At 45.3% G+C, this 15,755-nt stretch overlaps 1 protein-coding gene across 2 annotated transcripts in view; it reads right to left on the bottom strand.

Annotated features, from left to right (window-relative positions):
* Positions 1-2,370: 2,370 nt before the first annotated feature.
* The window catches only part of LOC114878915 (fringe glycosyltransferase), a 36,615-nt gene continuing 23,230 nt past the window's right edge, over positions 2,371-15,755 (bottom strand). For both annotated transcript variants that reach the window (XM_029193219.2, XM_029193220.2), the window contains exons 6-9: positions 10,427-10,512; positions 5,430-5,595; positions 4,566-4,651; positions 2,371-3,541 (exon numbers count right to left, since the gene is read on the bottom strand). In XM_029193219.2, coding sequence (XP_029049052.1) covers positions 3,484-3,541; positions 4,566-4,651; positions 5,430-5,595; positions 10,427-10,512 — 396 coding nt within the window. In that variant the 3' untranslated portion in view covers positions 2,371-3,483. The remainder of the gene's footprint in view (positions 3,542-4,565; positions 4,652-5,429; positions 5,596-10,426; positions 10,513-15,755) is intronic.

Genomic DNA, 15,755 nt, shown 5'->3' with positions numbered 1-15,755 from the left:
TTGCCAATCATCGCTTAGCCAGCTCGAAAAACAGGCTGCCTAATCGACTAAAAGGGTGGAAAAAAAAAACAAAAAAAACAAAAAAAACAACTCGCCTCCTCTTTAACTCGAAAGAAGATAGAAACGAATGCAGCCTATCGATTTGAAAAGTATGCGACGAGCCAGCTGATATCCGAGCATGAAATATCCAGGATACCTTTGACGATAGAGCGTCTAGGAAAAGATCCAGGATGCGACATTTTTCCAGAAACTCGAGTAATACGATGTAAAGCATTTTCTTGTCACTTGCTCGCGAAACTTTATCCCCCCATGTACGATAAGGGAAGTTAGCATTACCGTATCGTACGACGTGTTTCATTTTTCAGAGACCTAGTTTACCAATGGATACGTTACCACCAAGGGAGACGGGGCCAATCGTGATCTAGACAGAGGAAACGGTGCTTCGACTGATATTAAGTAGAAAAATGAATGTTTCTGAAAAGAAGAGAGGATGGAAGAGAAAGAGGAAAAGGGCCGACCTCAAATTGGCCTGAAAAAGTGAGTCGAGTCGAGCCGAGCCGAGCCGAGCCGGGGCGAGGTTCCCATTGTAAATTGAACTCACGCGCGAGCTGGAGCATCAGGGAACAACGAAAAGAAGGGAAAAAGCGAAAGAGAAAAAAAGGTAAAATAAACGGAGAAACTGCTGTTCCTCCGCATCCACGTCGCGTAGGCGTTCGCCTTTTGAGAATTCATAAATATTCGAGGAGAAGAGCAAGAACCGGGCAGAGAGGTATCAACGTTTCGCGATGGCCTAAAAATTCTTTTACGGTATTTCCCCCTTACCTACGCGACAGAGCGACCGAAAACAAGAAGGAGTTACAGAGCCACGATATATGTATAAACATTTATTGGAAAAACTTTCCTTCCAGCTTGGCCCGCGCATTCGACTTGCATTCGACCTGAAATTCGCGTATTCACTGGCAATTTCGCAACCTCTCTACAGGTTTATTCAAAATAAAAACACTCGATAGTTATTCCAACTGCTTTGAAAAAATTTTCAAATTCAAATAATTATACAGAGTGTCTCGTGATCCTGAGTGCCACTTCAAGCACGACGAATGAAGATAAAAAAAAATATATATATATAAGTTTCAAAGAATTTCGTGTTAATGATCACTCTGCACTTAACGAAACTCTATCTACTTTGTTCGTGCGTATATTAAATCAAGAAACTTGAATACGTAAGATGTGAAGAAGCCCTAGAAACACGGATGAACGAACGGTGGATAGCTGCTGTTAGTTCTTCTTCCTTTTAATCATCATTATAATTAAAAGGAAGTCAATGAAGGTTCGTTGGCATTCGAATCACGTGCTCGTTGCCTACTTCCGGTGAGATATCGAACGAGTGCATACTCGAGGAAAAATTCGAGCCGAGAAACGGGAATGGATATAACTCGACGAGTATAACTCGGATCCCCGCGAGACGGACGAATAAATTTTTCCAAAGAGCCTCGAGTAAATATGTACACGGGGGCCATGTATCTCTCGAATATACCTTCTTCGGCTACGTATAGATCTTTCTGAAACGAATCATGAAAAAGCAATCGTGGCAAGGTTCGTCGTTCAAATAAATTCAACCCCTTTTTAAGAGAAATTTTTCAATTCACTTGGAACTGAAATTAAGTCGTAAGATAAATAAAATTAATTGTGAAAATTTCTTCTAGAGACTAGTAACAGTTACCCCCTCGTTCTCCAATTGTAGTGACTTTTTCAAATTCAAGTAACAATTTCATGTCAATTCAAAAATCTTTGTAACTTTTAGATTTATGGTACGTAAAGAAATGAAGAAACATTTGAAATGATCACTTTTTTCATGATTCGATGGAAAAGTATTTTTTGGCAATCTTATCGATTAGGGACTTACCTTCGACTTCCTTTGTAACCGATGATCGTCACAATGTTGATACTTTTATTTCTCGAGATTTTCTTTAACTTCAAAGTCCAAGTTGAATATTTGCAAATTGCTAACTTGTTAGATATAGCAAAAGATGTCTGGTGAAGTAAAATGTAGAAGACGAGTGGTTGGGAATCGAAGGCGAGGAAGGAGGAGAGCAGCTTTACCGGCTTCGTTCTAGGTTTCTTCAGAGTCAGGACAGATGGAGATAGTTGGACAGGAAATCCGGCTGACACTCTGGATCTTCTGGAAAGAATTTATCGTTTCCTTATTTTCTTTGCAAATGCAATCTTTTTTACACTAGTCAAATGAAATAATTAAATATCGAATAAGAAATTCATTTTAAAAGCAAATCTATCTGTGAAGCAAAGAATTTTAATTAAAATAAGGACCAGGAGTTTGATTTTCTCAGAGAAGAATAAACGGGAGAAGAATCCTTCTGTAATATAGATATGTCCGTATATTATATAAAACATCATTATTATAAACGTACATCCGCTGTATCCTCTGACTTCATTCGAGTTTTCCTTCTCTACACATATCCAGTTCGACGCGCAACAGGTGCATAAACGTGTGTTTTCTCACGACACATTATCTCTAAAATCTCTATATTGCACATCGATTGAATCGATAGCACGCAAACGGAGATCACTGGTCACTGGTTGAAAACGACACAATCCGTCTCCTTTCCGACCGGTGTACATTCGCGCGCAAAGTGCAACGATGCAACGATGCACTTTGCGCGCGAATGTACGTTTGAATTTTCAAAGTACTTTCGCATCCGATCTCCTCTTGAACACACGCACCAGAAAGAAAGGGACAAACGCGAATTCCACTCACACCTATTAAATATCACATTGTACGGGCATTTGCTTCATTAGACATTACACAGGAGACTAGCTTAAGGTAATTTCCCTATAGGGGCGACGAGAATGTCGCCAAAATAATCTTCTCATCTCTCTTCGTGTGCTGCCAACGTTATCAAAGTTTCTTTTGGTCGGCTCGATAACGTTCGCCAGACACGAGTTCTATTTCCATATGTACAATCTGAATACGTTAAACTTTCCACGCTTAAAACAGAAATCTCTCTTCCCTACATTGTATAAATACGATCTACGAGCAAGACGCCGATGGTTTCGCTTGGTCCACCATCGGTATTTGGCCCCCGAAGAAACGACGAGGCTTTCAGACAACATTATGTAAATGTTTCCAAAGTCTCGTGTATCTACGCGTATGTACAAATTTTACAGGAACCAGTCATCTTCTACTGGTTACTAGGTAGAAGCTACCGGTTGTAAATTGTGTCCAACAGGATAAACATATCCTTAGAACGTTCGATGCATGTCTGTTGAACCCCTAACGAAATTGACTACCACACTAAATTTCACACGATCTACGATCATCGTCGTCTTATCGACAGCAAATAAAACACGAAATAACAAGAGACAACAAAGTACAAAGCGATGTCCTGCGAATAGGCGAAAAGGTCCTCGAAGACCCGACTCTCTAGGTCGATTCGGCTCAGCTGCGATCCTTCATCCGGTTGATCATCATCTGTGAGGACAATTGGCCACATGCGGGAACAAATGGCAGTGAATAGACTTGAATCTGCAATTAGAAAAAAATCCAGCCGTCGAAAAACAGCAGACTCGCTGAACCTCCGACCGTCGCTAAGGGAAATGTCAGCTGTGATAGATTAGTATATGGGATTTATTAAGAAGCACAGCATCGGGTGTAGTTGCTAAGTTTCAGGATCCTTGGAGTAACTGGAGATCAGGCAGCTGACAGTCGACGAAGGATGAGCTGGTTAGCGTGGTCACGTTAAGATTATGGCTAATATTCAGATATTGGATTAATTGAAAGTCTCTCGATGAAAGGTCTTGAATTATAAATAGAATCAAAGTGTCGAATATTCCGGGTAATTAAAAAATTTCAAATCGACACGCAGCCAACGGAAGAGCCGTTTCCTTGTTAATTATTTTTCCAGCGTCACGCCGACACGTCAAGAAAACCACTTAACCCGGCGGAAGCGAAAGAAAAACGGAACGGCAGAAACATGGTAAAAAATGAGTTCGGTGAAATTGCAGGAGTCGGTAATTATGAATAAAGTCAATTAAGAGAACGGTGAACGGGCATCTTTGTCATTAGCTGGCCCGGCCCCGCTCTGTTCTCGCGTGTTTCCTAGCCGTGGCACACGGACGACGAGGTGGCAATTATACAAGCAATTGAAGCTTTCGCGGAGCAACGTAAAAGGGATGAAAGAAACGGGAAAAGGACGCGAGGAGGAAGCAGAAAGACGAGAAGCGTCGAGAGAAGATTCAGTTACACGTGGAGGTCTACCGCTAATTGCTCCGCTCCTCTGTGTCTTTCCCTCGCCTCGGTTAGATCGTAAAAAAGATAGATTAGTCCCGTGGAATCGCGGAAGTTCGTCACCTCTCGCATTTCTAACTGCTTTTACCAGAGACGAACGCGCTTCTAAGAAATTGGAGAACGTTTCTGGTCTGAGGAATACCAGTTCCATTATTGGACAACACCTCTAATACCACACCCCTGATACTTTTTCCTTTTGTTACCGTTGCTGGACAAAAGATAGCAGAAAATTGGATAAAAGCGTGGAAAAAGGATTAATTACCTCTTTGGATCGTCCTTCATGTCGAAGCCGTCGATCTTCAGGATATTCCACTCGTCCCTAGGACCCTTCGAGTAGCTGAACGACACCTGCAAGAAGAAAAATAACGGCAACGTTGAAATGAATATAAAGGCGTGTTTTGCCGAGCATCGACGCCACGAGGAACGCGATATCGCTTATTTTCGCATGCCACCTCGAGAATCAGCTAACGCGAAATACGAGACAGGAAGTCTGATCAAGCTCTAGCTTGAAATATTTCTTCTGTCAGCTTCGTATCGCCGAGCGATCGTTTTCTACTTGGTCAGCTTTCAAACCGATCACCCCAGTGAATTTGATAAATCGAGAAACCGTTCTTTTATAAAAAAAAAAAAAAAACCTTCGTCGGCCGGCTGATTTTCGAAAGAAGGGAAAGTTTGAAAAGGTAGCGAAACAACAATGGCACCTGGCGTGCTCGGGGATCGAGGGAAGAACAATGGCCACCTGTTTCTCGTACGAGTCGCTTTCAGAGCGGCGGTAATTTTCGAACAACGAACGCGACGATTAAATAATGGTCATTGTTGGTTCGCCGATGGAAAGCGACCGCGGTGATTCATCCTACAGATTATTCTATTACTCGCGATTAGACTTCACACTGCGACCCGTACACCATCTTAATTCCCTCCCTCTGGCAACCTTTTTTTTTTTTTTTAATCCCTCGTACCGGATCAATTAATCACCGCCAGCCGAGATTGAATGGGCTAGTAGAAAGTGTAGCGTGTACCTTTTTCCAACTGTAACATCGCAGAGAAAGCGAAAAGGTACCGTCCAAGGATGAATGGGTAGATTAATGGAATTACAGAATCGAGGAAGACGGAACTTGTAAAGTACCTGATCGCCGAAGGTGTCCTTATTCAAAAACTTCATTGGCTCCAAGTGAGAATGGAATTGCTCGATGACTGTGAGTTGCTTCTTCAGTAGGTACTCGATTATGTATCCCATCGTCACGTCGTCGGGCAACCTGATTCTGTCACCCACCGTAATGAATTTTCCTCCTCTGAAAAGAAACGAAGAGAGCAGGTTAACGAAAGTAGAGAAATAACAGCAATTTCGGTTAAACTTATAAACTCGTTATGCGAATTAATTTCGTTAGCGAGCCGATAAAAGTGACAAAGTCAGAGGATGTGACTTTGGACCGGGCGAGAAATATTAGAATCTGATAATGAGAAAACAAGGTGGGTCCGGTGTTGGCCGTTTAATTGTCGGATTGCGCGAAGCAGAGGGAAGCGAGTTTAATTTACCGACATTCCACGCATGTAGATTAGCCGTGATCGTGCACCTGCTGCTCGCTTCGTCCACTGTCCTCTATCCTCGGCCGAGGTGCTCGCTTCCTCTCGCTCGAGAACTGGTTGGCCGCATTAAACCGAGTCCCAAGCGAGGGCATTTATTAAGGCCGTTCGTTCGACGCGATATCATGCCCTACAAGCCCTAACGAATTTCCCTCGATCGCTCGATAATTCCGCCTATTAATCCGATCGGATCGATTCCATCGCTGGCCACGCGTCGACACGCTTCCACCAGCTTGAAATCATTTTCCATGCCCTGTCACTGGCTGTCTCCTCGAATTAACCAAATTTCTTTCGTTCTTTATTATTTTAATGCCACGTTTAATGAAATTTTTTAAGAAATTCATAAAGATTCGTGGGTCAATCGAGAGAGAAGAGAAGAGAAGAGAAGAGAAGACGGACATAAATCGTGCCAATTAGAGCGGCGAGCAAGCTTGTATATCGAACGGAGTGGCACCTCCTGCTTCCAAGCACACGTGAGAGAACAGTACGGGGACAAATGTCTCAAAGGGTTGCCGCTGCCGCGCCGCTTTCGAACTGGTCATCGTAGATTTGTCTGCTCCGGTTGGTCGGTAGGTATGTCGGCGGAAACGAGGATACATCGTCTCGTGGAAAGACAGGAAAGAAACTTTGTTCAATTATTGGGCGAATTTACGGATTATCGCTAAAACTGACACTACAAGAACTAACGACGTTTGAAGATTAAAGTGGCGAAATCGATGCACGAACGGGAGACTTTATTATTCCAAAGCTTCGGTGGCGGGGAAAAAAGTAGGAGGATGTCCTCCGTAAGTCGGTGCGTTTACAGAGGGGTCGAAAAATCGAACGACGCGACGCGACGGGAGGAGGCGTTCTAAGTAAACACAGTTTCTTTTCCTCTCCGTTCCTTGCTCCTCTTCGAACAACCGATTTCTCACGGTCGCGCGTCCACCGAAAAATTTTCACCATATTCTCCCGTCCAATTAGCAGGAATCCCCGCGTACGCAAAGTGCCGCGTCTAATTAACGTTTTCCAAGAGTCTCGAACCGCCTAGAAGAGGACCAGGCAAAATGTTTGCGAGGAAACAAGAGCAATAGAGAAAGAAAAGGAGCCACTCATTAGCGAATACCATCGGTGAATTCTCGAATCCGACGTACCTGCTGGCCGTCTCTCTCTCTCTCTCTCGCTCTCTCTCTCCTTTGCTTCTTTTTAATTGGCCAGATTAGTCCCGAAATCGCGTACCCTTTCGCTCAGTCCCTCTCTCGCCTCTTCCTTCCGTCGCGTCGCTCCTTTTTTTTCTCCTCTGTCCCCTCCCTAACCCTGTTCGTTGCACCTTGTTCGTTCTTTCGGCACCGCCGACACGGAATATCGGCCTCGTTAAAATACCTACGGCCCCGGAGACGAAATCGAAATTTCGGGCGCTTACAAGCGAGGCAAGTGGAAGAAAGAGATCGGAAGGGTTCGTGTCCTTCGAGCTTTCAGTCTTCGTCCGCCGCTAAATAAGCCAAAGGGACAGATTTCGCTGCGATACCGACAATCCTATATCTCTTTCGCTTTCTCCTCTTCTCTTCTCTTGATCCATCGTTGGACATTCCACGGTTACGAGTTAACGAGAACGAAAACGCGATTCGCGTCCACGCGCCTTTCCACTGAAATTCCTTTGCCACGCGTGTACTTACTTATGTAAAGAGTAGAAGAGAGAAACGATAAAGATCGACTATCGATATTGAAACGTTAACGCTATCGTGCACGTAGCACCGCTTCTTCGTTGGTCGCGAGAGGATCGAAGAAACGAAGAAACGAAGAAACGAAGAAGGATCGTTATCGATCGCGATCCAAGCGCGAGAACGTCCGACTCCGTGTACGATCGTAATCCAACGAGTTAATTCTTAATCTATAAGACATCTTACAATGTCACGACTGAAGAAGAGATTCCCCTTCGACCGGTTCAATATTCCCATGGTTCGTTCCTTTCCAACCTTCCATCAATTTCGTCGCGACAATGAACGCGCCTTAAGGAAAGAGAAAAAATCCCCCCAGCAAAAACAGAACGGTTTTTAGCAGGGGAAAGTCGGAAGGGGCGCGATCGATTAACGATTTCCATGCATGTCCCAAAGATCAGAACACATGTGATAATATACTAATATTAAATTTTCAGGCTTCCATAATTAAAATTACTCATCAATTAACCACCTGCTCGTTTCTCAAGCAAAAGGTAAAATAAGTAAAGGTACGTGTCTCGAGTCTTCTTCGAGTGCGAGGAGGATCGAGAGGAGACGGAGGAAAGAAAGGATCGACGTAATTCTCTGGCAGCTCGAAGAACTCTTTGATTCCATTATTGCTCACCTAATTGGATTCCTCTCCGCGATCACAGCCTGTATACGTCTATAAACTCGCGGCTGGTGAAACCAATTTGGGCATTCCTACGTATATGTATACGTGCTGCGCCAACCGACCGATCCGTCCACGATCTATAGATCAGCCGAATCGCCGACACTCCGACTCCACCGGCCAAATTTTCGGACAATTCGGTATTCCCATTCTCTGTTTTAGAGAGTTTTCATTTCCCTTCGCGTCGAGATTCGAAAGTTTTTCAACGGTACTTTGATCGTAGTAGAAATTTCTAATTTTCTAATCTGATTTGGAAGAATTTTTCTTGAAAAAAAAGAAAAAATCTTGTTCGAAGGTTCGAGCACGGTGAATGGAGTTTTGTAAGAGCGAGCGTGCATGCACGTGGGTGGCAATCAGCTCTCCGTAGGCCCATTGTGACCGGCTCGTTGCGTTACTCGTTAATTAAGACCCATCTGCATCGGAAGCAGTGCTCTCTCTTTCCTCGATGGACAACCGATCGAGTGGGAAAAATCACGAGATTCCTCTCTTATCCTGACGTTTCAATCCCTTCGTTCGCGACGTCTTTCTTGACCGGCTCGAATCGCAACGACAATTACGCTCGACGGAAGTTGCAAACGGGCCATGTGTTAAATTATATGATCAATTTGCGGAAACTTTCTCCGATACGTGGCGGACTAATTGGAACCGGAAGTAAGATGAAACTTTACGTTCGCAGAGATAGAGATTACTCGAGTTGAACCGGTACGAGTTACAAACTATCGTATTAGAAATTCCAACGATTTTCAATCACCTTTTCTTATTCCGAATAAATATTCTTAATTGCAAGATAATTCAGGATGGCGGAAGGATTAATGGAGAAGCAGGTAGAGAGAGAGGGGAAACACTTGTTTCCTGTTAACGAAGAGCAGGATAACAGCGTTAATGGAAAATCATCGACGTTTACGAGGCACGCAGCTCCCGGTGCACCGTTACCAATGCTCGGTATCATAAATAATGAACAGTTAGAGAGGAAAGCAGTCTCGATGAGAGACCAACGGGACCAACCTTGATTATCCTCCAAACGAAGCGTCATTCTAACCCTTTACGAGCTATAATTTCAACGTTACGATAGGTTCGATTAAGCCGAAGCTCGTAAGAAACGAAATAATTGATGGAAACCGTAAACCCTAATGACACCGGAAATTAAACTGACAACTGATCTTTCTACAATTACCCTCCTTACTAATTAATACTTTTGTTCGATTCAATTATTAACCGTTGAACAACGAAGCCTGTTTCGTGAATGGAGAATTAAAATTGGGCTTCTCTCCATGGTCCGCCGTCCGAGGATTAATTGCATCGAACTTAACTCGAAGGAAGGAAGAAAAGAAAAGGAAAATGGAGGAACGGAGCTGTCGGCCGGTGAGTAGGAAAAGAAGAAACGAAGAGGAGAGATAGAAAGAGAAGGAGAGGGGAGCAGTGGCAACGTCCCTGAATGAGAAAGCGGTTCGATGCACTTGCTGCCGTATGCTCGGCTTGGTTCGTATTCGTGGCCGATTCAGATGTGTTGCAAGACGAAAGGAACGAGTGTAGAGGAGGCAGGATAATGCCAGGAGCGTGTATAGCCCGTGTGGACAAGAACGGGGAAACTCGAACGTGCCGGACAGAGGAGGTTGCGGTCTGATTCGAAAGCCCTCCCAGGTGGCGGGCTTTTTGCCAGCTTCATTCGTCTCGCCTCGTTCCTTCAACGACCCTCTCCACCCTCCTGCCCCCTCTGATCTCGTGGTGGAATCAGGGAATTGGGAAATTTCAATTGCACCCAACGAAAGGGGCGCACCCTAGATTTCTATTTTTTAAATCAGCCTTAAATCTTCTAGAGAATAAAATCGCAGAGTTTCTTGTTAATACTGAAAGAGAAAGAGAGAAGCGGTTCGGCCACCGTTCGCCACGTAAATAATGATCGACGAGAGGGCGAAGGCCCTTCAAGGGACATAAACGTTGTTTCTCCTCGCTTGGAATTGCTTCTCGAGACGAATTTATTGATAATAACGCGGATAGCTTCGCGACGTCGCGATCAACCACTTTGATTGCGCCTCGTTAACTCTTCGGTAGACCGTCTTGAACACACTCGACTAGTTCTGGATGTCCTCCAGAACTTTCTTCCTCTATTCAAATTCGTTTCGCGTTTTCTAACTAAAATTAAACTAAACGAAACTAAAGTTAAAAACTCACCCAGCCACGGGGGTCATTTTAAGGGCGAGCGCCCTGCTGATGCAAAATCCAGCGCCACCGGTCGCGAACCAGAATTTCACCTTTTGCTGAAACAGAAAAACAGAGATGGGACACTCGGTTAGTATAGTCGGATCGAAAGACACGGGGGAGAATGGTACGTATGAAAAATCGTGATCGATCGTCGGCAGGACGGTTGATCGATCGTTGTTGGCAACCGATTATCGTGGATGACTTTTCGAATCGGGGCCACGATCGATTACCCGTCGATCCAATCCGTCCGTTATCCTCCCTCTCCTTTTCCAACAAATTACATCGAACGTACGCGTATCCGACGCGTCTCTGATGAGAATTGATTGACATCCAATAAGTTTCCTTTTAACCCTTTTACTTCGATCCGTTCCCTCTCCGCCATCGATATATCCATTCACCGACACTCGACAAATAATTCACCTGTTCCTCCTTTTCAATTCTCTTTTATACGTACGTACCTACTTGAAAAATGGGACAGTGGAGAATAATTTCAAGCAGCAGCGTACACCAGCGATCAAAGGGTTAGTTGATTTCTAACCGATCGCGCGATCGCCGTAGCTCGAGGCCAGCGATCCTATCTCTATACTGGTCTAGAACTCGAGGAACTCGAGGAACTCGAGGAACTAGGCGTGGTACATGACGAACAACCGTGAACCTAAACTGTGGCTGCACGTGCGTACCACCTATCGATGAAACCGGTCTCCGACGTTCTCGAAAAAAGTCCGAGACAATGCTTCGATGCAGAGTTCCGCAAACGCTCAACCAGCCGGAACGAGGTACATTTTGCTATTCATTTGCGGTTCTCCGGCTATCATCGAACTTTATTCTCGAATAGCGGAAGAATTATCATTGTCAGTCGGGTTTCCGACGTGTACCTACGTATACGGGTTTCCTGGGTTTAGATTCGAGGGTTAAATTTCGAGGGAACTACTGATCGTTACGAAGCAGGAACCGCTAAAATCCTCGGTAACTTCCTTCGAAGGGACGATAAGAGGAGGCAAAGAGGGGGAGCGTTACAGCAATCAGCCAGCCGAATTTATCTCTGGATCGCTGCCAATCGTCGCTACGTAATTGGATATAGGATCGTGTAATCGGTTTCCCGAAGCTCGAGAGCAGCGCATCAACCCCCCCGGCTTGGAAGCCAGGAATGTAATTAGTCAGAGGCGCACCCGGTGCAATCTTCTTGGACGATCTACCGATCCACGAGGACGCTCGGACCTAACCGCGATTTCTTTCCATCCTCCTTCACAGACTACAACAGCCTCGATCGCTCGATTGGCTAAATGAACGCGTCGATAATTAAAATCGTCGACTGATTGCGCCTGGGCAACAGGTGCCGAGCTTTCCTTCGACAACAAATACGTCGCCTCGGATTTGCTTGTTAATTATAAAATGGCAGCTGGATGGTATGTGCAAGTAAAAGAAGAATCGAAAGGAGTTCACGGACGATAGTATCTCGTCTAGGCTCACCTCGACTGCTCACTGAACGAAAATTTACCAACTCGATCTAAATATCTGCGAACACGAAACTTCCCTTTGGAATTTCCAGCGCGCTTGCTTTCAACCGCGTCAGCAACCGATAACAAACGCGATCCCTGTTATCCGTGGGGAATATTAATGAACGATAATTGCCGACAAGCCGCGTCAATTTGCATGCGCGTCCACGTGCTGGTCGATGCAAGCAAATCGTCCGCCGATATCCGTCGAGTAAATAAAATAAAATAAAATAAAATAAAATAATGGAAAAAGAGGAGCAGGAGGAGCGATAAGAGGGAGAAGGAGAAAGCGAGAACTAGATTGCCGCGCCGGATGCATCGTCGCAAAAAGACCATCCTGCCGGCAGATATAAAGCTGCAGCAGGTATAATAATATCCAAGTAATGGAGGTAGCGTACGTGGCAGAGGAAGTTGGCTTTCTCTCTTTGGACGCAGCAACGATGCATTGGATAACGCATCGTTTCCATGGCGCGGCCACCGAGGCCGTCATGGGTCACGAACGCTTCTTCCATCGCGATGCCTCCGCCTCGTATACCGCTCGATACGTTCACCTGTCCTCTTTCGATCACGGCCCTATTTCATCTACCATCAAACGCGTTTAACTAACCTACGCCCCGCCTAAACGCTTCCGGGTCCCCTTGTCAACGTCTGCTTAACCCTTTAACGGGTCCATTTTTCTTCCTAACGAGAGACTCTATTGTAATATTAATCTCGTATTACGGACTTGGGAGGAAGGACAATGAGAATCAAAGGATGAATACTATGTCTCTGAAATAGTATCGAAACGGCAACTGGAAGTACCTGATTGCGTAAACAGGCAACAAAAGAGTTTCCTCTTTCACAAAAGCGTATTAACCTCTTATCTGCAATTCAATCGGGGGACCGAGCAATCTTCCGATCTAATTAGCTTCCGTTCCATTGTGACCGCGGGCAGAATTTTCCAGCGGGAACACGAGTAGGTTTCAGTTTCCACGTGGTTCGTCCGAAGCGTACGATGCGCACGATGCGCACGATGCACACGATGCACCGGTTCGTCACGGGTCACGCGCGCAATCCCGACGCATTCAAAGCGAACAATGCGACTGCTAATTACGGTAGGTTCGTTAAAATCCACGGAGAATACATGCCTCCCTCCTATTCTATTTCTATGAAATACGCCAAGTGGCGCGTACACGTCACGCCGCGCGCCGCGCCGTTAAGGCTGCGGACACCTGTAATCGGCAGATCGTAAACCATCGGGACTTGATTGAATACTTCCCAAGTGCATCGAGAAAACGTACCACTACCAAACCGAGTCAAAATCACTGGTTTCAAGTTTCTTATTTTAATTTATAAATTTTATCAAGGTATTTTTGCTGTCGAGATAAAGAATGGGGTGGTATCGATAGGTTTCAAAAATCCAGCATAGTTACAGCAAGATTTTATTATCGTAGAGCAACAGTTGCAGCAGGTACCACTTACAGTTCTTCTTTAAGTGGCGTCCAACGATTATAGGAATCGTTCTACTTCGCGGCCGAGTTCTCACGTGCGATAAAATGCCTCGGCGAACTGTTTAAACGCGACCGAACGTGGCGAACGTGTACCCGTTTGTTCGCTCCAACGAGCCTCGTTTCCTGCCAGAATTCTAACGCAACCCGATCGATACCTTTTTACCTCGAACGGCAACCCCGTTCGCGATGGTCATTCCGAGGTTTGAAAATTTTGTTTGTCGATGCGTGAATCGGTTCAACGAACGTACTCGCGAATAATGTTGATTTTCCGGCAGAATAAACAGAGCAAGATGCAATCAGAGTGCGATAGTTTCACGGCGGTGCGCACTCTAAAAAGGATTCCCACGTTCGTAACGCGTTCCGACTTCGAACGGAAGCTCAACTACGCTTCTCTAATTAATTCCACAATTTTTTTTCTCGAGACGTTAAAGTATATCGAGACAATTCCTCTATCTAATCGTAAGAAGGCAATAGAAAATCGATGAAAGGGTTCGGTGTCGCGCGACTCGAGAAAGGCATTCGTCGTTTGTCGTTCGAGAGACGAGCAAAGAACAGGCTAATTAATAGTTCCGGGAACGTTGAAGAGGTGAGGAGGAAGGATCACAGGATCGGTGGAGACAGGAAGGAGGGAGCGAGAGAAGGAGCAAGGAATGCGAGACATGTGGCGCGCATCCGCGTGCCTCCAGCCTGCGAACAGGCTGCGAATTTCTGACGAACGACCGTATAGGTGTTAGTTCGAGCTTGCAATCATCCTAAAACTGCATTGTTTACGCCAGAGACACGAAAGCCGTTCCACCTGAATATCCTCGTGAAATTGTACCCTCGACCTTTCTTTGCCTTTTTGCTGTGAGACAGCAACAGGAAAAGCACAGCAGAGTCGGTCGAGCAGAACCAGCCGACATCCCTCAGGAATCAGCGATGCAACGGTTTGCTTTACATACTCCGCGCAGCCTGACCTTTCTAACGCAAGATCAAGGCCGATGCAACTCTCCCTGCTTCCTCGAGAATAGAAGAAAATTTCAAAGTCAAATAATAACTAAGTGGTCGACGATTGCAAGGATTGAAACTGGAGTCTTTTCGAAATCTGATTAATTAATTAATTAATATGCATTCGATTACCGATTCGACGCGCTATTAGCAGTAAATCCCGTGTCGAGGGAGAGCTGTTTTGATGAACGAGCCGAGCCGGCACTGTCTCGGCTCGTTTAAATCGTCGAAAGAGTAGGGGACTGGATGGAAATTCGGGACTAGCTCACCGCGCCGTCAACGTCTACCTGTTAATTAGTTTCGGGATCGGCCACCGATCTCCGGTTATCCGTGTTTCCATTTTAGCCCCTGTCAGACCGACAACCCGATCCTTTCCACCGATTTATCGACCGGTTAATGAGCTTGCCATCTAACGGGAGAATATGAAATAATAGAGAGGAGGATCCGGCGTGAAACGAGAATATTTGTCCGTCCTTTTTATCAAATTTTACGGATCCTTAGCTAAGGGTTTTTAGTAAAAATTTCATTTTACCATCTAATTCTTGTCAGTTTGAAGACAGGAAATGGCTGCTAGAGGATTTGCGTGGAAAAAGAAGATCGAAAGAAGCGGCTTTCACGCGGCGCGGCGAGGAAAAGACGATGGAAAGAGAAGGGAAAAAAGGGGAGAACCGTAGGTGGGCACAGCGGGAAAGCAGTAAACCTGCAGCTCTCCAGTGGCCGTATTAATCATTCCGCGGCGGATACGCAGAGAGGAAAAGAGAGGCACGGTTGAATAAGGACGGAAATCACGGGCGAAAGGTGGAGCTCTCTGGTGAAATACGAGACGTTTCATTAAAGCTATCCGTCGATTCCTGCCAGCCGATAATTATCTGCTACCAACCGCTTTAATTGAGAGAACCGATTCGGATACATCCTTCGCTCCTTCTCTTATAACCTATATGTATGTAGTTTGAATTTCAATCGGTCCGTTAGACTTACGATTAGAATAAAAAGAGCGAGCTTGTCTCAAAGAAAATCATCCTCCACCTTGAGTATGCTGACCAGCATACTTTCTTTCGCCAGGACGACGGTAATTACGATTGCATCGGCACCGGGATATTGCGCTCACCACGCCCCTGGTGAAAGGGTGATCCCCTTTGTGAAGGAACGAGAAGAAAGGCGAGGCGAGGGTAAAAGAGAAGAGAAGAGAAGAGACGATGCAGGAGCCGGTGATTTCAGTTGGCCGGTAGGCTGATCCAGCCTCGGGATAACCTGCCGATGAACCGTAAACCAGGAACTTATTATGGAACCGTGTAGCTCGCGCGGGCACACAGCCGCTTTATTATT

Source organism: Osmia bicornis, chromosome 11 (assembly GCF_907164935.1).
Source record: "Osmia bicornis bicornis chromosome 11, iOsmBic2.1, whole genome shotgun sequence".
Lineage (NCBI taxonomy): Eukaryota > Metazoa > Arthropoda > Insecta > Hymenoptera > Megachilidae > Osmia > Osmia bicornis.
The sequence above is the reverse complement of the archived record's forward strand: the minus strand, read 5'-3'. Positions and strand labels throughout refer to the sequence as shown.